The sequence below is a fragment of the Acipenser ruthenus genome, chromosome 28 (assembly GCF_902713425.1).
Source record: "Acipenser ruthenus chromosome 28, fAciRut3.2 maternal haplotype, whole genome shotgun sequence".
NCBI classification, from domain to species: domain Eukaryota; kingdom Metazoa; phylum Chordata; class Actinopteri; order Acipenseriformes; family Acipenseridae; genus Acipenser; species Acipenser ruthenus.
The window spans coordinates 1,012,149-1,035,691 of NC_081216.1; the positions used below are offsets into that span (position 1 = coordinate 1,012,149).

The 23,543-nt window shown below is 40.8% G+C and overlaps 2 protein-coding genes across 4 annotated transcripts in view; both read left to right on the top strand.

The window, feature by feature from the left end:
• plcl5 (phospholipase C like 5) overlaps positions 1-20,283 on the top strand; it is a 36,665-nt gene extending 16,382 nt beyond the window's left edge. The window contains exons 2-6 of one of the 3 annotated variants that reach the window (XM_059003169.1): positions 3,137-5,602; positions 10,148-10,351; positions 11,797-11,872; positions 15,799-15,908; positions 19,426-20,283. In XM_059003169.1, coding sequence (XP_058859152.1) covers positions 3,137-5,602; positions 10,148-10,351; positions 11,797-11,872; positions 15,799-15,908; positions 19,426-19,608 — 3,039 coding nt within the window. In that variant the 3' untranslated portion in view covers positions 19,609-20,283. Of the gene's footprint in view, positions 1-3,136; positions 5,603-9,968; positions 10,026-10,147; positions 10,352-11,796; positions 11,873-15,798; positions 15,909-19,425 lie in introns of those variants that run through there. The other 2 variants (XM_034057892.3, XM_059003170.1) reach the window with 2 other exon arrangements.
• Positions 20,284-21,697: 1,414 nt separating this feature from the next.
• Positions 21,698-23,543, top strand: part of LOC117434662 (potassium voltage-gated channel subfamily H member 4-like) — a 41,490-nt gene continuing 39,644 nt past the window's right edge. Inside the window, exon 1 of the mRNA XM_059003138.1 lies at positions 21,698-21,814. The gene's annotated coding sequence lies outside the window, so the exon portion shown is untranslated. The remainder of the gene's footprint in view (positions 21,815-23,543) is intronic.

The following is a 23,543-nucleotide window of genomic DNA, read 5'->3' on the forward strand; positions in this document are numbered from 1 at the left end:
TTTTGCGTGTGCACCCAGAATCAGTTAGAATAGCTTATAAACTAACATGGCTAATGAGATGTCTGTCCCTCCTTTGAATCTAAGTCCTGTTCCGCCTCCTGAGCGGAATACCCTCTCCCGTCATCCCCCTGTCTTCCTATCCAAAGGGAAGATTAAGTATCCTTTTGTTTGTAATTGAGCAAACAGACCAGAGGCTGCCTGTTTGGAATCTAATTGGGATGTAATGGGATATCAGTGAGGTAGAGTCAAGTCGGGATGGGGGTTGGGTTTGTGGGGTCTTCTGTGTTGCACCTTCAGAGATGTTTCAAAAGAGTGAAACTTAATGGAAACGGTGTGCCAGTGAGAGGGCAGATGACACTTTGTGGTTTTGGGCGTTGAGAGCTATAAGGAGAATGCTCTTAGTTGGGTATGTGGGATCTTCGAGGTGAAGGAAACGAGCGTTCATGATTGCCCGAAGCCCAAGAGAAAGTGTTATTTTTAGCTGCCTCTTTCTCTTCGGGGTGTGTGAGAGGATGTCTCCTTGATCTCTGAACTTATTCTTAATAATGATTTAGTCAAGCACATTTGTAGGCGATGGTTAGTGCATCGCATGAGAATAACTGAATTATTCCTTCTTTTGCCATACCTCTCTTGAATCGCCCCATATATTAAATGTGCAAGGCTTTAGGTGCACACAGACTTCCTATATAACAACTGTTAATTTGAATTAATGTCCTGACATGACGGAACACATCGTAATCTCTGATATCAGAAAAAAAGTAAAATGGCAAATATTAATTTAGAAGTTTACCATGATTTCCCCATGCTGAATTATGCATTACAGTACCTTGGTTTATCATTAGTGCTATATAGGATCCTGGTTGGGTGACTTCTCTCTTTTCTCTGCCCCCCTCCCCCTCCAACCTCTCAGTCCAAGCAGGAAGCTTTTCTTCCCCAGGCGTGATCTCTTGTATCCTGGCTCTCCACAAATTGGTATCAGGAAAAGCATCTGGCTCCAGACATCTGGGCTGTTGACATCAGAGCCTTGCCGGGACCGAAGAAACAATAGCAGATGCCATGTGCAGTACGGACTGACCAAGGCAATAGTTTCTCTACTTCACTTAGTTTGCTAGGAGTTGTACCTTGTGTATGCTCTTCACAAACCTTTTATGACTGTTATTGCACTCTACTGAGGGTGATGATGAAAAGCTGGGGGAGAGTTTGTATTGGGTTTTTATATGAGGTGCTAGTTCTTCACTTATCAGCACCTTTTTATAAGAGGGGAATAACACAATGTTATGAATATCACAGATGCTGCTGCACTTGCTACACTAACCATGGTGAATGAATTGGGCGAACACAAATGAAAAGCATTGAAAAGAAGTGTTGGTCTTCTTCCTACCCCAAGTACAGTGTATATTTTTCCAAATACGATCAATTTCTATCGGAACCTCGCTAGCCACTTTTGTCTGCTTTTAACATCTGCCCTGGTGTGAAACAGCAAATTGAAATGACAGGCACTGGTATTTGCCTCGATGTGAAAACCACTTCCTGTTATTTGGCTGTGAAACACGCAAGAGAAAGCTTGACTACTGATTTTTTTTCTCTACTCAAAATGGAAGCAGTCTTTGTCTCTCATGTCTTACAAGGCTGATAGCAAGTGCGATTTTCAAACTTCTTCTTAGCTTGAGAAAACTCCTTTTACCCTTTTGATTTGGTGTTACATTCGCCTTGACTCAAAAGTTCACTTCCTGTGGTGTTACAACCCCACTTTAACCTCGTGCTTCCTCTCTCAGTGGGGGTCCTAATAACTGCAGTACAGGAAGTGAGCTTGAGCGTGTTGGCATGTGAAAAGAGCTACACTTGCGTCAAAATGAACACTTTTAAATAATGGGTGCAAATTCATAATACATTCCAGCTGAATACCAAGGGAATAACGCCTGACTATCTGGTGTCTTTTTTTTTTTTTAGCTGGCGTTCTGGGATGCTGAGCAGCCTGAATAAATTGATTCCCCTCTAGTTCTTTCTCTCTCTCTAAGAGATCATTGGAGCATGCTGGGCAGAGACTGTACTGTAACCCCATTGTATGTGGTTTGAATGATTGAGTTTGTGTGCAGTAAGGTGGTGGACTATTTGCAAAGCAATTCTACAATGCTGAATTTATGCACATGATGCACTAAAATGCTGTAATCATAAATTACTAATCTCCTCCTTACATTGTGCATGAAATTAAGCGATTCAGGGTTCAGGTTGATGACTACAGTCTTGTACTACTGGGCCACAGCTCACTAGTCAGCGTTTGTTACTTCTGGATTTTGTTTTAGGATTTAATAATGATCTGTTGGCAGCTCAAAGGAGTGAGTCCAGACATTGCTGGAACAGAATTGGTCTTTGTGAAGCTTGCATAACGTTGCTGAAATGTACCAGAAGCATACTCATGGACACACCCATATAAACAGAGCAGTGTTGTGCCTCTGTGCTTGTGCAAACGAGCCAGGCTCATTTGCACAGCGGTTAAGGTGCTGGAAGTTTGTGGTTGCCAGTTCACTGCCATGCAAAGACTCTTATCACATTGTAGGAAGTGGGCAAAATAAAGCGTCTTGTGGTATTGACCCCTTTGATACAGGGATTGCTACATCCGATCCCTCTCATCAATAGCACGTCAGTAAAACCTGTTTCACACAGAGAGGTGCAATTTCCTGCATACACATAAGTTCAAAGGCATGTGCCTGCTTTTTAGTCTATGGATTTAGTGCATAAGATGGGGTTAGCACAACTTTGCAACATCTAAAATTAAAAGTAAAATTTCACCATATAATATTTATAACACAACCAGTAAATCCCAAGTTTCAAACGCAACATGTCACAACCATGTAATAAATTGCCCATGTGCTGGTTCAGATGTATAACTTCACAGCAAGGCTAGAATACTAACTGTAATATTCTGCATTTAGTCTTTGCAGCACCAGCCCATTGAGTACAGTAGTCCAGTTTATCAACGGTACATTACTTTTGAGGCTGTGTGTGACACAAAACTGTATTCTGTTTCTACCTCCGGTTGTAAAGATGTACATTTTTTTTCTTTACAAAATGCATATTTCTGTGTAATCATTTTCGGGAGTGTTACAATAACTTGATCCTTTTTTTCTGATTGCAGGACGGGTCCCGTCAGAGGCAGGTGCGGAAGAAGACGGTCTCCTTCAGCTCCATGCCCAACGACCGCAAGATCAACAGCACGGCGGCCTGCCTGTCCTTCATGGTGGAGGGCTGTGAGATGAAGAAAGTGCGCTCCAACTCCCGGATGTACAACCGCTACTTCATCCTGGACCCGGACATGAGGTACCTGCGGTGGGAGCCCTCCAAAAAGGACTCTGAGAAAGCCAAGCTGGAGATCAAAACCATCAAAGAGGTGCGGCTTGGCAAGAAGACCCCCGTGCTCCGCAGCAACGGCCTCTCGGATCAGTTTCCTGACGAGTGCGCCTTCTCAATCATATACGGGGAGAATTACGAATCCCTGGACTTGGTAGCAAGCTCGGCGGATATCGTGAACACTTGGGTGATGGGTCTGAGGTATCTCGTGTCCTATGGGAGGCACGCTGTCGAGGCCAACCCAACGAGCCTGAGGACCTCCTGGATCTCCTCTGTGTTTGAGGTCGCTGACTTTGAGAAAGATGGCCAGATCGTCTTGTCTAGGGCTGTCCAGATCATCAAAGGGCTGAACCCAGGAATGAAGGCTTCCAGGATTGAGCTGAAATTTAAGGAGCTGCAGAAATCCCAGGGTAGGTGCGGAGAGGACATCACAAACGAGATCTTCACCGAGGCCTACTGTGAGCTGTGCACCAGGCCGGAGATCTTCTTTCTCCTCATGCAGTTCTCCAGCAACAAGGAGTATCTGGACTGTAAAGATCTGATGCTCTTCGTGGAGGTGGAGCAAGGCATGGAAGGGGTGACGGAGGAGATGTGTGCGGAGATCGTCAACAAGTATGAGCCATCCATGGAAGGCAGGGAAAGGGGCTACCTCTCCATCGATGGCTTCACCCGCTACCTCCTCTCTTCGGAGTGCCACATCTTCGATCCCCAGCACAAGCGGGTCTGCCAGGACATGACCCAGCCATTGTCTCACTACTACATCAACTCATCCCACAACACCAGCCTCTTGGAGGACCATTTCTGGGGTTCCTCGGATATAAGGGGCTACATCCGGGCCTTGAAAATGGGATGCCGGAGCTTAGAGCTTGTGGTGTGGGATGGTCCAGATAACGAGCCTCTAATATACGTCGGACACTCTGTGTCATCACAGGTTGCCTTCTGCAAGGTTATTGACGTGATCAATCAGTATGCGTTTGAAGCGTCCGAGTACCCATTGATTCTCTGCTTGGTGACGCACTGCTCAGTCCGGCAACAGAAGGTCATGGCTCAACACATGAAGAAGATTCTCGGGGATAAACTCTATCTAGACCCACCTGACACGGAAGATAATTATTTGCCCTCTCCCAATAAGCTCAAAGGGAAAATCCTCATTAAAGGTAAGAAGTTTCCCCCAAACTACCCCGATTCTGAAGGAGATGTCACTGACGAAGATGAAGGGGTGGAGATGTCTAGAAGGTTTGGAGAAGAGGATAAGGACCAGATGAACGGAAGGCTAAGGCTCTGCAAAGAGCTTTCTGACCTGGTCTCCCTGTGCAAGTCCGTCCAGTTTAAAGACTTTGAGGTGTCCAAGAGATACCAGAAATACTGGGAGATATGTTCGTACAATGAGGTGGACGCTAATAGGTTCGCCAACGAATACCCGGAAGACTTTGTAAGCTACAATAAGAGGTTCCTCTCAAGGGTGTACCCAAGTCCGATGAGGATTGATGCCAGTAACATGAACCCCCAGGACTTCTGGAAATGTGGCTGCCAGATGGTCGCCATGAACTACCAGACCCACGGATTGATGATGGATCTCAACATTGGCTGGTTCCGCCAGAACGGGAACTGTGGCTATGTGCTTCGGCCAGCTATCATGAGGGAGGAGGTATCCTACTTCAGTGCCAACGCAAAGGACTCCCTGCCCGGGGTCTCGGCTCAGCTGCTCCACATGAAAATCATTAGCGGTCAAAACCTACCCAAACCTAGGGGCTCCGGTGCCAAAGGAGATGTAGTGGAACCTTATATCTACGTGGAGATTCACGGCATCCCAGCCGACTGCACGGAGCAAAGGACTAAAACCGTCACTCAGAATGGAGACAATCCGATTTTTGATGAGAGTTTTGAGTTCCAGATCAACCTCCCAGAACTGGCAGCTTTGCGCTTCGTAGTCCTGGATGATGACTACATAGGGGACGAGTTTATCGCACAGTATACCATCCCCTTTGAATGCCTCCAGCCTGGGTACAGGCATGTGCCTCTCCAGTCTTTGACCGGAGAGTTCCTGGTGAACACCACACTGTTTGTCCACATAGCTATCACAAATCGGAGAGGAGGTGGCAAAGCGCACAAGCGGGGTCTGTCGGTACGGAAAGGAAGGAAAGCGCGGGAGTATACGTCTACTAGAACTACCGGGATCAAGGTCATCGATGAGGTCTTTAGGGCAGCCACGCAGCCACTTCGAGAGGCTACTGATCTCCGGGAAAATGTGCAGGTAATCCTTCTTCAAGTTTATTTAACTCTTCCAGTAGACTTTTTTTTTTACAGATCTAGGATAGATAACTTAAATGATCATGCCAGTTAAATAATCCCCTTCAGTCACTGCGTGCATAACTGTACCACATTAAGTTTCCTATCAGTGTATCTATTTTTAACGCATATGCTTTTTCAAAGTTGTGGCAGGGAAACTTCTCAAACTACCGGTATCAAGGTTAAAAATTATATCTATCTATTCATCTATCTGTCTTCCAATTCAGAAAGTGTCAATTCCGTTTCAGAATAACAGGGCTTAGATATTTTGGAGGGACGTATTTTCGGGTACAGTCTGCTAAAGCAAGAGATGGGGACACCAGATGAAAAACAAACAGACAATTAGCAGTGTACAAAAAGCAACTGCGGCTGAGAACAAGATAATTAGGGGGTTTGAACAGTGGTACTCAAACAAGCTGCTTCAAACAAGGAGATGAGTAATATCTGCAGAAATCTGGAACAAAACGTTTTCTCTGTGTAGTAATTTTAATGCCATTGACAAAGGCCGATATCACTCAGGGATGCAGCTTTATATTTACAAGCTGTCAGCATCCGTACATCAAAGAAATGTAAGGGTATTAGTTATGAAACACTCAATCAAGTGGCAATTAGAGCAGGCAGCTCCATAAAAAAACGAAATAAATTAACTGTGGTTGATAGGGACTTTTCTGCTTTTTGTTTGTGCTGGTAAACGTCAAGCAATGAGCATTCCGGAATGCAGTGTTGTTTTTGCAATACGCATGTGTCCATCATTTTACTTTTACTGTGACATTCATCTCTGCTGCTTCATAGCACATTATATGGAGAACGTAATATAAACATATTTTGTCTAGCAGGTAGGCGTTTCCACACAAGCGCCTAGTTCAAAGTCAGTCCAGTGGTGAAAGAAAGGGGCTTGTTACCAGGAGGTTCCAGGTTCAATCCCAGCTCAGCCACTGACTCACTGTGTTTGTCTGTGACCCTGAGCAAGTCACTGAACCTCCTTGTGCTCCGTCCTTCGGATGAGAGGTAAAACAAACGAGGTCCTATTGGAAGTGACTCTGCAGCAGCAGCAGTTGTTGATGATGCATAGTTCACCCCCTAGTCTCTTTGGATAAAAGCGTCTGCTAAATGACTAATTAATAAAAAGACATGCAGACGTTTCTGTGCTTGATTGGAAATGTCTTTTCTTTTAGTGTAGAGGTGGGTGGAAGCAACGCAGTTGAAAAGAAAAGTGACTTTCAGTAGATGAGTATCTAGCATTCTCCCATGCAATAAAGGCAGCTCTGTTGCTTTTACTAATTTTTCACATGATGGTCATTTTATTGTTTCTCAACACCTCCTCCCCAGGTCTTCATAAACAAAGAAACCCAACTGATGTATTCTGAGCAGTAAATTATTCATTGTTCGTCCCACTCCTCTCATTTCCTCCATAAGACCTGCAGTGGATCTGGAACGAACCAGAGCTCCACGTAGAATAAGTCACGCAACTGATATAAAAAAAAAAAAACGACAATTTTAATGTTCAGCATTTCTCCAATTTCCACTGGAGAGAATTACAGCAGCCAACAGCCAGCGGGTATTTCCACCATACACAGTTTGTGTGTGTTTGTGTGTGTGTGTGTGTGAGGGGGATGGATAACAGCTGACTGCATTATACCCTTCACAATACACAATACATTTTTTACAGAGCTGCTGTGAAGTTTGTGAGAGACCAAAAAGGTTACAGTACTGAACCAAATGAAAAACCATATGAGAATTTAATGAAAAAAAAAACCTTTGCTTCTGTATATAATGCAATAAAACTGTAGTAAAAAAATGCATAAGGTTATTAACCTTTTAACTTATGCATCTTACACAAAGCATTTTTTCTTTGCCAATACGGTTCTCTCACCTTAGATAAATAACACTCATTGTAAGTCTCTATATCACAAAAAAGGAGGCTGCTGTGACCTGCATCCACAGCATTTTGAAAAGCATGTATACTTTCATTAATAGTTCGACCAATATCTTACAGAACGCTCTTGTAACAAAAGTTTGATCAAACTGCAATCAGAAACCAAGTCCCTAACTCAATATTTGACAGGTAATAATCAACAATAATGAATGCATTCAAACCATTTTGACAATGTGACCCTTTAAATCTGTTGGTCCCACCCACTCTACATCTGTGTAGAGGGGAAATAGAAGCTGATAGGCTGCTTTGTCAGATGATTTGAATAGAAAGAGGAAGACATGTTCAAGTTACAATGACCCAGCTTACAGATCGGGAGAGAAAGATACAGAGAAGCTATAACCTCTTCACCTTCAATTTGGCCCAGCAATACTTGGATCCAGAACTGGAGATGGACGGAACTATGTACCAGTATGTTACCAGCGTTAAAATTTTAAATGCAAGCTGCATAGGGTGGAACACTAAAACTGACCAGAGGGCACAAGTACATATACGTACTTCTGAATGGACAGGCAATTTTAAAATTACGTTTTGTAGACATTTTAAAACAGTTTTGTGTGAATTCTGTGGAGTTCGAGAAGTTGCCCTGCCATAACTTTTAAAAAAAATAAAAAAAATAAAAACATCATGCATTATAAAATAGATACATAGATAGGAAACATAACGTGGTACAGTTATGCATGCAGTGACTGAAGGGGGTGTAATTGTTGCCAGGGATAGACACTTGCCACTAGGCCACATCATTCTCCAGTGGTGTATTAAAGATCAGTGATAATGAAACGGCGTGCTGGAGGAGCTGTGAATATAAAGTCAGTTCCTCTCACAAGAGCTGCTTCCCATGGGCGATGTGCTGCCACTCTGGAAATGAATCCAGTCGTTTGCAGAAGAGCTTTATAAACAAGCATAATGGAGGTCAGCAAGTTTGAACTGGCTTGCTGTCAGTAAAGCTGCTTCTGATAAACACTTCCACACATTGGGAGCATTCTGGCAAGGGCCCCCTTAGATTGATAAGGATTGGTGAGTCTTCTAAAGGTATGATGTTGTGTTTCCCCGGACCAGGTTGTGTAGTTCAGAAACAGGCCCAAGGTGAGACACAGTCACGCCAAGGTACAGCACTCAAAACATGATAACATACTCATCTCACCAAACCAGTGGTCCCACCAATCCCAAGACTAGAATGTCACTGTGCTGCACCTTGCCTGGCTTGAATGCTCCATCTCAAATAGTTCTGAGGTCCCTGTTGGCAAAGTTGGAACTCATTTCAAAGTCTGTTTTGATAAATTTAAATGACTGTTCTCGGTTTGTTTAACAACATTCTAGAAATGCTCTGTGATCATCAAACCTTCTTTTGTTCATAAAACAGGATTTTTAATTAAAAAAAAAAAAAAAAAAATGACTCGGGAGGTAAAGTTTGGTCCATTCCTTCTCCTGCCTGAAATAATTGAATTGGGAATTGGAGCATAACATATAAAACACAAGGCATGTAGATGCGTGTGTTGTCAAATCAAGTCTCGGCCAATCAGAAACAAGCACCATTAGGTGAATATTGATCCGTAAGGACTGCTAGACTCAACATAATAATGACATAATGCACTGCTAAGCTACAGGCAGCTGGGAAGTATTATCGTTTTCGAATTTGCATTTAAATAGATGTTTTGTAACTTGTTTTGTCCTATTGATCAGTTCCTGGGATTCAAGCCATCTGAATGCAGCCAAAACCAAGCTGCAATTAATCAAACTGAAAATGAAACAAAGCTGTGCGACTCAACTTGTTTAAGGAAGTAGCAGACGGATTCATCTCTGCAGCACTGTGTCACGATGCTCTAGAATCGATCAGGAATTCGCTGTCTGTCTTGCGTTGCTGTACCTTCATATGCGGTGCTATAGTAATTGAGTGCAATTGTTTCGATTTATTGTGCGTTGCAAATGAATTTGTTTGATTGTCTCTTGAAAAAATGCCTTGAAGTATCTTAACACTAATCTCGTAAACCTTAAAAAAACCCCATAAAAATCTGATCTGTTTTAGTAAATATACTAGTTGCATAAATGTTGCTTAAAGTTAAACACAATTGAAATAATTTATATAAAATGATGCTTTTGCAATGTTTGTATTTTGGTTTCAATCCAAACAGTGTTCTCTCAATGCTTTCCCAGTATCTGAAGCAAATGCATTGTGCATTGAGAACATACCCCAGGCAACAGAAGGTGAAAGGATTCTTGTCTTGTCTTGTCTTGTACTGTATTAGGGTAGGTTGATAATGAAATTAGCACAATAGCCCCTCTCTTCCGGTTTTCTGTTTTTTTTTTTTTTTTGAACTAAGCCACACCACTGCTCTGAATTCAAGTCTCCGAATTTAAACACGGCTTTGGAATGTTAAACATCCCCATCTCTTTATAGACCAATCCAGGGGACAAGTAGGCTGTACACAGGATGAAAGATGAACAAGATGGCATGGTAACGATGCTTATCCTTTCTTTCAGAAACACGACACCGCCAATAATGATTCATCGTTAAGAACTTTTCCTCTGTTCCTTATCGTGTTGTAAGACCATGTTTCCCTACCCTCGTTTTTACAGAACGCCATGGTCTCCTTCAAGGAGCTGTGTGGCCTGACCCCTGCTGCCAACATGAAGCAGTGCATTCTGACTGTGTCGACCTGGCTGCTGAACAGTGACAACACCGTGCTGGTGACTCTGAACCTGAGTGGGCACTATCCAGCTATGGAGATACAGGGACCAATCCCTGAGCTGCTTCGTAAGGTACTCACCGCCTATGAGACGGTAAGGGAGCCAAGGCTGCTAGCCAGTGAAATGAAGTTTCAGTGATGCATGGAACATGGGAACGAGGTATTAGTTTATTTTTCAGTTGCACCGTCGAATTGAGCGTTTTTAATGTTTTGAAATGAGACACTGGAAGGTATGAATCCCCCCAAAGCTACAAAGTGACTGCAGATTCATCATGGCGATCAGGGTATAACCAGGGCGAATCACGTCTTTTTGAAAAGGTTGCATGCACATAGTCTCTTTTGCTACAAAATCCCATGGGGATGCGGTGGAACAGCTCTTGCACATGAGAGCGAATCTCGCCCACCAAGTCATTTTCAGCTAGAAGTGTCAAGCCCCATTGAAATGAATGACGCTGCTAGAATACATTTCATTTCGTGCGGAGTGGCCTCTCATGCAGCTTGATGGGAATGAAAGCAGTAAGTACCATTCCGATTGCCTTAAAGTTCCCAATTATTTGGATCGTTGTTCAGTGCGTTAACTGCAGCACGGCATTAAATGTACTGTGACATTAACTTACTTTTTATCTCTGCTTGGAAGGCATCTGATATAATAATCGTACTGACCCATCTCATCCCTTCCCCCGTCTGACTTAATTCTTAATCAAATCAAGGAGAACCAAGGGCTCCTTATGCGATTTTATTCTAGTTTTCTTTTGTTTTTAGTCTAAAGTGCGTGTCATCCATCATGTCCAATTAGGAGGCTGGCAGCTCGCTGACAAGGAAAATTAGGAAGAGAAGCGAGGCATTCTGGATGACAGGCAGGGGCTTTGACCTATGGCGGAGGCCCCTTTGTGTTGACTTCCTGTCACGCTCTCTCGTCTTCCTCTCTTTGCAAATGAGCTCATCTTCCAAGCCTGTGACATCAGTCCGTGGCGCTGGTTAAATATAGATCAGCTTTCTGTTCTACCGATCTTGTCAAATACCGCAAGGCCAAGGGAGGAGATGCATTTAAAAGGATCAAAAGGATACTTCTATCCAGTGAAAAGAACAACTGTTTTCAGTATTCAAGTTTTTTTTTTTTTTTTTTTTTAAGTAAAATATAATTCCTTTGTCTCAAAATTCCTAGTTTTACATCACATTCATGTGTTTCCCAATTTACTTAAGCAATTTAACCCTAATTAGAAGTGGGGCTGTAATGATACATATATGTCACACTACAATATGTATTGCAATCTTGATGGGCTTCTTGTATGATGCATAATAGGATCAAATACTCTTTTAATGATGGATCATTTTCTTAAAAGACAAAAAACAAACTATATATATATATATATATATATATATATATATATATATAATTTTTTTTTTTTTAAGATCCAGATTAGCCTCTATTGTTCCCGCTGACCTTGAGATATTGTGGTTAAAGTGGGTAGCACTATTTCTGGAAGTGTCTGATTTTACAATGCAGTTTCCTGAGCCTTGCTTCGTGTTTCCACGCAGATGACTCAGACCAGCCGGACTCTGATCGAATCCGCGGACGCTGTCTATGCCAAGATCATGCAGACTCAGAGGACTGGTAAGTGCAACGCTGCCCCGCGCGTAGCCGTGCCTCACAGAAAGCACGCCGCTCCCATCGGAGTTCATAACAATACCCATTGAGGATCCCAAGCCAGAAGCACACCGCAGCATTACCAGCAGTGGAAACACACGGGTTTGGAACAGATGTTAAAGAGAAGCAAATTAAATCAAAGCGTGGTAACTATGTGCCTACGAGAATTTACGTACGTGTCACAGCTGCAAGGGAACAAACTTGACACCAGGTCAAGGTGGAACTTGTTATGGGTTTTCCTGTGCAAAAGTTCTTGAGGATTTCATTTTTGTCTGAGTCCTTGCCCAAATTTGAACAAACTCTTTTTAATGCTGTAAGTTTGCTGAGCCAATCTCCCTGAGGCTAAGAACAGGTTTGTGTCAGCTTGGTTTAGATGACTGATTGATGCAACAAAATTAGGCGCTACTAGGAGCATTGCTGTTGCTGGTAGAGCGTTGTCATGAATTATTTAAACACCATGCACCTAGGGGGATTTCTCCGAGCTGATAGCTCGCCAGACAGGAACATTAAAGACCTTGTTTCTGATTTGGGAGCGATGCACTACTTTGTTTTAGCTGGCACCAGGGCAAAATGAATGCAACTTTTCATTTCATTTACTTTTCAAAATTCACCCTGGATTAATCAAAAACAAGGTTAAGGTGGTTGCAGTGTGTGTGTGCGCGTGTGTACATGTGCGTGTGTGTCTGTGTGTGCTGTTATTATCCTCCCGCTCTCTGACACGATGAGAAATGTTGCGGCTGTGTCATTATCTGCATTTCTTGTTTAGCATTTGAATTGTGCATTGCTGCCAACGCACTGTTATGTTGATTACTAACACAAATGTAAAGAAACTGTTGAGATGCTTTGTGCTGTCTTTCTCTCGTCTCTTGAAAAAATGAAATGATTAGATTTTCCATTGGCGGTAAAGAGGAGCTGCAGGGTAGAAATTGTCTGAGGTTGTCAGCTGGAATGGGCATGTTTTTACACTGTCAAATTTAAATTTAATTGATTGAGAAAAATGTGGGCTTTGGGAAGCATGGGTTATTGACGCTGTAGGGCCTGCATTTATTGAGTAATATAGTCCAAGCAGCTGCTGCATATGCACCCAATCGCATACGGTCTTGCCCTAGATTACCTGTGTGACGATTGCAATATTCTAAAACAACCCGCTTACCTTGCTGTGACACTGAAAGCAAGGGTGCTTCTTCATGCTCCAAATGGCATGCAGTGTAAGACTGGCAGATTACAATGCACAGATGCACAGATGCACAGATGCACAGTGTAGTCCCTGCCGCGTGGACTGACCTGCAATTGAACCCGTAACAAAGTTTCTTCAGATAGAACGCAGTACCCAAGCAAGAAGCCTGATTGGCCAACATTTCTAACACTACTTATGATGTAATAAAACTGTTAAGACAATTATTTATATTTATATTGCATCTCTTTTTAACTAATATGAAAGGTATTATTATTATTATTATTATTATTATTATTATTATTATAATATAGGTTTTAAGACAACAGGCTAACCAGCACATATTTTAGCGTAGACTTTAACATGACTGCAGGAAGCATTCCTTTTCTGTAGAATCTTGATATGTGCGTCAAAGGTAATCAATAATGCCTTAAAAGGGGAGTGTTATAATAAAGCTACAGATAAAGATACTGAAACGTATTTATATTGCAAACTGTTATGAAAGCGGAGGGCCCTATAAATAGCAGCTGTAGGAGTTAGTGGGCGAGGAAATCGTGATGCTGGTTTTGTTTTTGCCTGCACCTCTTGGCTCCAACTCCCTTGTCAGCATTAATGTGTGCCTTCCACTAAATGCCTGTTACCAAGGAGATGCTCGAGATCAAAGCACATCACATCAAGCAATTTGTCCTTTTCCCTGTGACTTGAGTGCAGTGTTTTCATAACCCTGCGTTGTGGTGGTGGTGGGGGGGGACACCCCCATTCGCGGGTCACGATCCTGGGGTCTATCGGACCATAAAAAGCTGCAGATTGAAATACAACCATTTTTATAGCTATATTGTTACTGTTGCTTTTGTGTGCTTAGCCACCCCTCTGTTATTTTTAAAATCCAGCCTCACCAGCCAGACTGTTTCATATGCAGTATACTATGAGTTCCCGGGCAGGGGGAAAAAATGTGTTTTGTATAAGAAACAGAATCTAGTTACATAAATAAAGTCGCTGTTCTCATTTTTAAAATGCTTGGGCATTACATGGTTAAAATATTATAAATAGGGCTTGTTTACAAGGTTATAATAATAATAATAATAATAATAATAATAATAATAATAATAATAATAATAATAATAATAATATAACCTCTAACTGTTCATATTGTATTTCTTTCTGTAAATAAATATATATAATATATATATATATCCCCACTGATGGAAAGGTAGAATAGATTTAAGTGGAAAGAGATGGCAGAATAGCAGTTGTGTTTTTAATTCATGGAACCTTACAATTGGAGCATTTAAAAACCACACTGGTTTCCTTTTAATTAAACTTTTATTAAATTTTCCTTTTCGTTTTCAGTTTAGAATTGACTCACGCAGACAGAGCGAAGTAGAGTTCATCAGCATATTGATTTTGCAGGGAGAATGTAATAAAGAAATAATGATAGTTAATGCTTTTCTAATCTGATTAAAAACCAAATGCTGGAAAACCCCGCCACATTTTAATGGTATTGTGAAAGCACTAGAACTGCCGTTTTGAGATCTTGTCTTGGCTGATTTCCAGTGCCGGTAGAATAAGTGAATTTTTTTTTTTTTTCTGTAATTTTGTAAAAAGTTTAGATTTTTTTGCATGATGCATGATGACCTCATATGAGGATGCCATTTTTTGGCCCCCATATAAAGCAATGAAACATGTACCTTCCCCTACTTTTTGTTTTCAGCCATTTCCTATATTTCATGCATAAATTGGGTTCATTATATGCCCGGTCCAACCCTGCACACCAGCGCAGAATGCTTGACGTCGGCCTGTCTCCACACTGAATTTTCATTTTTACTCATTTAGCCAGTGCAGTAGGTGCATTATTTAAAACAGGGTTGCCATGAGTGCCTGCTTATTTAGAGCAGAAATAACGTCAATGTATCTCATAAACATTCTCCCCATTACACTCAGAGGAGGCCAATGTCCTGACCTGCTTAGCGCTCCACAGCTCTCAACGCAGGAACAAAGAGAATGAGTCAGACCACATGAAAAGGCCACTGTATTACAATCACAAAGAACCCTGAACATAGGCAGGATTAGTATCTACAGTACATCCTTGCCCTAAGCAACAGAATGAGACAGAGTTTGCCTGTAGGGTTTGTAACACTGCTTTGTTTGAGACTTGGCAGCAGGCTTGTCTCAGTTCATTTAACCAAATTCTCAATTATCATTAAAAAAAAAAAAAAACACATCATGACAGATGCCCATTTAAAGGACTGCTAAACACGGTTTTAAGATCTCGCTTGGCTGGCGCTTGTGGATATGACTTCACAGGAAACTCAAAAAGTGGTGATGAATCTGTGGGCCATTCTCCAGACTGCGGGGTGGTACACACTGTTGACAGTGTTATGGCAGGTGTTTCAATGTCTTTGTCAAACCCTTAGTGCAGTGGTACTCAATTCTGGCCTTCAAGATCGATTCCACTCCTGGTCTTTATACCAGCCAGGTCCTAAATTAATTAATTGCCTCTCAGCAGGTTAAATGAACTGTCAGCTTGGAGTAAAAACGTGAACTGGACTAGATCTGGACTGGACTGTATATGCTTCATATGGTTTGTTTAGTCTGTGAACTGATAAATGCCTTGGCTGACAGTCCTCCTTGCCTAACTGACGGGTCGGAGCGTCATCCTCGTGCCTTCGAAAGAATTCTGTTGCTGTTTCTAACCGCCCCTTTCTCATGTTTGTCACAGGAATGGATTTCCATGAAGATTTGCATAGGATAGGAGCTAAGGAGGGGCTGAAGGGAACGAAGATGCAGAAAGCCATGGAGAGCTTTGCCTGGAACATCACAGTATTGAAGGTGTGTTTTATAAACCAGGGCAGGTTCCAGTTACTGGAGGTGTGCTGACACTCGTTATCGTAATTGCCTTTAAGAAGTATTTAAATCGGCGGGTATTAAAAAAAAAAAAAAAAAAAATTCCATTCATTAGCGTGTCGATTTCAAAACGAGAAACGCGGTCCTTCCCTCACCTTTACAACGAGTACAACTCAATGACAGTTAACTGTCCGCACTGAGTGTTTTAAAAGCCGATTGGAAGATTATTTTCCATTCGTCCATGGCGCTGACATTTTTACTGCCGTACTGAGCCCGTAAACTGACAATAAAAATATATTTAATTGCCTGAGTACAGCAATACTGCGGGAGAACTGTCAGCGCCCAGGTCGAGAGGAAAATTCAAGTTAATTGCCATTGATTGGTACTCGTTTGTAAAGGTGGGGGAAGGACAGCTTTTCTTGTTTTGAAAGCCACACACATTAATGAATGGATTTATTGACGAGAGAGAGAGAGAGAGAGAGAGAGAGAGAGAGAGAGAGAGAGAGAGAGAGAGAGAGAGAGCGCAGCTGAAACACTGTATTTGACATTTCATTCAATAATTTGTAACAAGTGAAATCAGGGTTAAAACGTAATAAACTGCCGCAAAGGATTTAGATTGCCGGTTTTTGCAGACTGGGAGAACTAAAGCCCGGGGAATGGTTGGAATATTAAGTTCTCCCCAGCGGTGTGCGGCCGTCAATGTTTAGAACAAGGAGAGTAAAAAAAGAAAAATATTTTCCCGCTGGCTTTCAGAAGGTGGAGCGAATCCCATTACCGTGCTAAAACAAACAAAAAAAAATAAAACTCTGGAAGGCAAACATAGGTTAGCAGTGTAGTTCATCTTCATAGTCTGACTGTTCAGGTTACTGTTAGCCTGTTCTTGAAAGCTAATCAATACAGCCAGCACTGCTAACCTCGTTCTTATCGCAAGCCATTATTATTCAGTAGAGTATTCAGAACTCAAATCACAGCCTGTGTTAATGGATTTTAAGGGCTCTTAAACAAATGCGATCTGCTGATATTTCGTCCATAGAGATGTCTAAGGACCAGAAGAAGCCTATTAAGAATTATTGTTCTATTTATAAGTGATTGAAGCAGCTCTTATTAGCACTTCAGTTGGAGTATGAAGAGAAAATTACCTTTTCTTTTTTGACAAGGAAATTACATCTTTGCTCTTTTGACAATTGTTATATATATATATATATATATATATATATATATATATATATATATATATAGTAATTACAATCCTTAATTACTCTAATGCAATAGCTTTGTACTAGACCATTATAATTATGCAGAAGGACTATATATATATATATATAAGGAGTGTGGTGCTCTGCGTCCGAGCAGTCGAGGAAAAATTAAGTGCTGTGTTAACAGAGTGTTTTGTTTTGAGGTGCCATGTAAACGGCTTAGCCGTCCTGCGAGTGAGTTCAGGAAATACCCTGTGTAGCTAGCGCTCCAAAGCAGAGTTAGGTTTTTGTTTCTGTTCTGTTTGTTTTTGTGTAATTAAAAATAGCGCGTCAGCGCTTAAAAACTCCATTCAGTGTGTTGGGTTTGTTTACAATATATATATATATATATATATATATATATATATATATATATATATATATATATATATATATAAGTAGTCACTGTGCACAAAATGTCAGTGGTTAATTGACGATATGGAAATATAAAATCTAAAAATAAAATCTCTGGATCTCGATTTCTCAAATTACGTTTTTTTTTGATGCATTTTTTGACATTATGCTATTACAGAAGAAAAAAAAAATGGAAACCTAACTGTTTGCTGTAAAGAGACTGTGAATGTTTGCCGACTTGTGTAGTGGGATTGTGAGGTGTTTCACTATGCGTTCCAGATGACACACCTGAGCTGCTTGTCCATACACTGTGGCTGATCAAGCTCATATTAAAACCTGGAATGGGTGAAACTGCTACGCAATAGGGGGCTTATTTCCAGCCCTGCATCCTGAATAAATGGCTTCTAAGGACTATTATACAATACAAGCAAATTATATTTCTAAGGAACAGGAGCTTGTCCTATTCCTAAGCGATCTAAAGCACATCTTGTCATAAAGCCAGCGATGGCACACAGCTCCATCGCACCCCTGCAGCAAAGCCAGCTATTTAGAGCGCAGGTGGAGCGTGAAATCCTATTGTGAACAGCAAATAGGCTGATGCTAATCCAGCATTGTGTCTGGAAGTATAGTTTACAGAAAGATGTATTGCTGACTGCAGAAATCGCTGCTCGGGGTCGCTGCAGAGGGAAGCGATGTGTATTTATTTATTTAGTTACGATACCCATAAGCAGGAAAGTCTTCTTGTGTTATTTAGATTCACCAGTTATTCCGAATGTGGCGGATTATACAACTGACACCCATTTATTTAGCACAGGAATGGAAATATGACTCCAATTGCATAGCAGTTTCACCCATTCCAGGTTTTACTAAGAGCTTGATGAGCCACAGTGCATAGGTAAGAAACTCCTGAGTAAAACCAGGAATGGATCAAACTGCTATGCAATGGAGATCTTATTTCCATCCCTGCAGTAGATCTGACCCTTTTATACCAGTTTAGGTTGTCATCAGAGCATTCAGAATCATTTTTAGTTAGAGCTTTTAAATAGGGGCTGATTTGACAAACCTATATCTGCTGGGCAATTTGCATGACTGGGGAATCACACTGAGAAAAGCAAAATTCGTGCTTTATCTTGGAAGGGTACACACTAATCTAATAAACCCCTTAGTATCTCATCAATGTGACCTCAGAAGTGTAATTGAAGTTTCAGATGAACTGAGATTCATACCCAGGTTCAGACCAGTAGGTAACATCACAGACCAAAGCAATGTAGCCCCAAACATCATATCACTATAGACCTTCCTCCCCATTCAGCTGCCCTTTATCATGACGGTAAGTTATCTGGAAATTCTTGTAGCATTTTATTAGCTGTTTTGGGATCAGCTCTGATGCAGTATGTATTGCTGGCAAGTATCCTTTCTGTCTTTTTTTTAAAACTCCAATGCTGACACCTAGTGACAGAAGTTATGAAAGACAGGAAATCTCAAATAGAGTAGTGGACTGAATGGGGATGAGATTATACTTCAATCTGCATTAAATAAAAAAAAATGAAATGAAAACCCAGGTGAATTCCATCAGAATCAGGCATTGTTGACATTCTAGTTTGTTTATATGGGTTCTGCTTTGACAGCCTGCTTGCCACTATACTTGCATCTTTTTTGTTATATGAAATTAAACTGATATTTTAATACAGGCTTCTAAAAAAGTATATATCTTTGGATGTCTTTTTTCAGCACTTTTTTTTTTTAAAGCCTAGATAGGGTTACCATATGACTCCATGTACACTAGGACAGTTCAGGCTTTTCAACTCACAACCCAATGCATTCTGGTAAATGTAGTCCTGCTGTAAAAAGGTACCTGAGGACAGGTGTACTGATATCCCAGCACAGTATCATGTATCTTCTTTCCCCTGCAGGGCCAAGCGGACCTGCTGAAACACGCCAAGCACGAGGCCCTGGACACCCTGCGGCAGATTCACTACGCTGCGCAGTCCTGTGGTCTGAGCAGCAGCTGTGCCTCCCCTGACCTGCTCCGCACGCGGCCGGCGCTGGAGCCCATTCCTGAGACAGAGAAAAGGAGTGACACCGGGTCCTGCTGACCCAGGAGAGAGAGAGGGAGGAGGGCACGTAGAGAGAGCAGAGAGGAGGGCTCCCCCTGCGAACTAGCCACCTTGAAACAAACATGCAGTCCCTCAGTCCATCTCTAGAACTGCTCTGAAGGAATTTGGATAAAAGCACTTTGTGGATGGTTGATAGCCAGCAACAATCAATGTGAAGCCTGTGACTGGTCAGCAAGTTGATCCTTACTGGCACAGTCATGCCAACCCCAGACCAAGCTCATCTAATCCTGAACTTCGACCCCTGTTCCACAGCTTTCTCGTTCTTTGGTTGGAGACGTGCTGAAGCAGGTGGAGCATTGGCCAGTTTTACGAGCAAAGGAACACCTTTAAACGAACAGGTTTTTAAAACTCAAAGCACTCTTAAATGCTGATTTGAACTAAATCTTGTGCATCGAGTGTTCATTTCACCCCCCAAAAAACACATTAAATATTAACAGCAACTGGAACTATTAATATGACTTATATTCCATTTTTTTCCTATACTGTACAACCACCCCACACTTATTTAATGTATCACTCGGGGCACACGTTAGGGTTATTGTGTGCAAAACTTAAAAAAAAAAAAACACAACTTTTATTCTGTTAATGGCTACCGTGAATCTTGTATGATTAACAAACTGTAGCAGGACTATTAAAAATCTGTAATTCTCTTTATTTGTGTTTTTTTTTCTTTATAATTCAGTGTTCTGACATCACAGCATAATTCAGTGTTCTGATGCGAGCACATGCTCTTGTGAGTTATGATGGCACAGAATCCCTCAATTGATTGTATTGTTTATTTCTTAGCAGACGCCCTTATCCAGGGCGACTTACAATTGTTACAAGATATCACATTATTTTTACATACAATTACCCGTTTACACAGTTGGGTTTTTATTGGAGCAATCTAGGTAAAGTACCTTGCTCAAGGGTACAGCAGCAGGAGCAATCTAGGTAAAGTACCTTGCTCAAGGGTACAGCAGCAGTGTCCCCACCTGGGATTGAACCCACGACCCTCTGGTCAAGAGTCCAGAGCCCTAACCACTACTCCACACTGCTGCCCTGTGCAACTGGTTAATGCCATCCCACTACTCTAAATTATTTGCATACTCACATATTCACTAGTTCGCTTCTTAGCTACTAGGTGTGTATTCCCAAGGTCATATTATTAATTGGGAACCACTACATGATAACGATATCGATAATAATTAATCGCCATATCGTGGGATTAAAAAAAAAAAATCACAGACATACCTTTTATTGCTATTACTGCTAAAAAATACAAACGCAGTATAATCAAGTTTATTTAATATTAAGATATACATACCAAATCATTGTCAGTCTCATATCCTATGAGACTGACAATGTGCTGCATTAAGCACTACTGGCATTATTTTGAGATATGCGCAAGCGTTCATTGCATTTTGTCTGTGTGATTTGTTGTTAATGTATTTTTTAAATGTGAACTTTCGGTATTGTAAATGAGATGTACTTTTAAAACATTACAACACATTGGCATGACACCGCGCTTAATACGTTTAGAGGTGTCGTGAGTCAGCATTCATAAGCAGAGCAGCTAGAATATATATATATATATATATATATATATATATATATATATATATATATGTTTGATATTGAAATTGTGTTATATTTTTCTGTGTTTTGGAAGACTTCATTATTATCGATATCGAAATACGTGCACAATAGCGATACCATTTTCATATCGTTGCCCTCCACTGTGTTAGTCATTTAGCAGTCGTTTTTATCCAAAGCGACTTATCTCGATAAAAAGTGACTCTGCAGAAACAACTGCTGCGGCAGAGTCACTTATGGGCCTCGGTTTTAGCTGCCCTTTCACAAATTATATAAAAGTCCAGTGTTGTGTCCAGGGGCCAACTAAGTAGAAAAGAACGTAGAAGGGTAATTAAAGTCACTGCTGAAAAACTTCGTCCTTTTCGTCGCCAACTGAGCTCTGACTTTTTTTTTTAATGATCAACTTGGCTTATTTTGGCACATACAAAAAGCACCTATAAAGGACGGCAATGCAAACAGGTGACCGGGGCTTTAAGAGTATAAAAACAGCTGGGGATCTGGAGAGACTGTATCGACGAAGGAGAAGAAAGCCAAGAGACTGAACGCACATGAACTGCTTCCTGCTTTGATGGTTTGAAAACACTGAAATGGAAACTTCCAACAGCAAAAGGTAAAGACTCGTCTTGAAGCAGACAAATGTTTGGGCTTCGTTACACTGGAAGGGTTAAACAAGACGCCGAAGTTAAAATAATTGGAAATTTAAAATGTCATCTATTGAAAAAAAAAAAACTTAAGTATAACATTTAAAAGAATATGAGAGTGCATAAGATATTGACATGTTGTGGTATCAAACCGCAATTAATTATGAATTGGCGGACATTATTTAAAAGTGTTACCCCTTACCATACCAAATTGTGACAAACTGTGGTAAATTAATAGGAACGTTTAGTAACGCACAGCACAGTGAAAGCAAAGCTACAGTACAAGCAAGCACGGGGAATGATAAAGCACAGTAAAAACAATGGTTAACCACATAAAACCCACAAGAAATGCAACTTTTATAAGGGAATACCTAGGTTTGCATCTGTTGTGTTGGTGAAGTCTTGCAAATGGCCAGTAGATGGCAGTGCTGCTGTGCAGTCAGGAGTATAAATTCAAAATACATAAAAAAAAAAAAAAAAGCACAGCAATGTGATTATTATTATTATTTATTTCTTACCAGACTCCCTTATCCAGGGCGACTTACAATTGTTACAAGAAATCACATTATTTTTACATACAATGACCCATTTATACAGTTGGGTTTTTACTGGAGCAATCTAGGTAAAGTACCTTGCTCAAGGGTACAGCAGCAGTGTCCCCCACCTGGGATTGAACCCACGACCTTCTGGTTAAGAGTCCAGAGCCCTAACCACTACTCCACACTGCTGCCCCATTTGTTCATTTACCTGTTTTTTTGGGGGGTTTTTTTTCTCTGCCTCTCGGGCTGTACATCCTTTTTTTTGCTCCCTGGGATGAAATCAATTGTGCAGCAAAATTAAAGAATAATTGGATTCGTCTCTAATGATGAAACTCAATATCAACATCATCAAATTCCAATTAACATGGTGTCGTTGTGTAATTGTAACAATTTCTTCAAAGCCTGGTTTTATTGCAAGTAAAATAATTATTATTTTGATTCCCTAGTGAAGACGCAAAACTAGACGTCATATTTATTGAAGCAGAAAATATAGCGTTGTCACATTCATAATTTATCATTTTCTGAATATTATCAATGTTCCTGAAAATTGAAATGCTTACATGAAAAACAGTGAATGCTAAATTGTAGATTTTTTTTTTTTATGTCCACCTTTTAAAGACATTCTATTATCACCACTGAATTATCAAACAAAATAAAAGCCTAAATAAATGTAAAAATGACAGCAGACGCGTGAAATGTCCCCCTTGTTATACTGGACAGAGCGAGGTCTTTAGCAGAAATATTTCCCATCTTTGATGCAGCTGGTGTCTTTTTCGTTGAAGACATTCTAAAGAAATCTATGCAGTGTGTGTGCAATCATTTACCGGAAGCAAACTAAACCGGCTGCCAGGTTCCTAAATGCAGTGTGACAGGGAGCGTGTCAATAAGACAAACAGTGCTGTATTTATTTTTAAATAAGAAAAAAAATTATATTTACACTATTCTTTCAGAAATGGGAATTGTCACAGGAAACTACATATTACACAGCAACGGGTACATTTCACAGAAATCATGAAATCCACGATAACTGCAAAAAAAAATACAGTCTTTTTAAAATATATAATATATATTTCTAATAAAATAAAAGAACATAAATAAAAGAATCTCCAAAACCTATTTCAATCTTCCATTGAGTTCTATTGATCATTTTCTGTTGAAA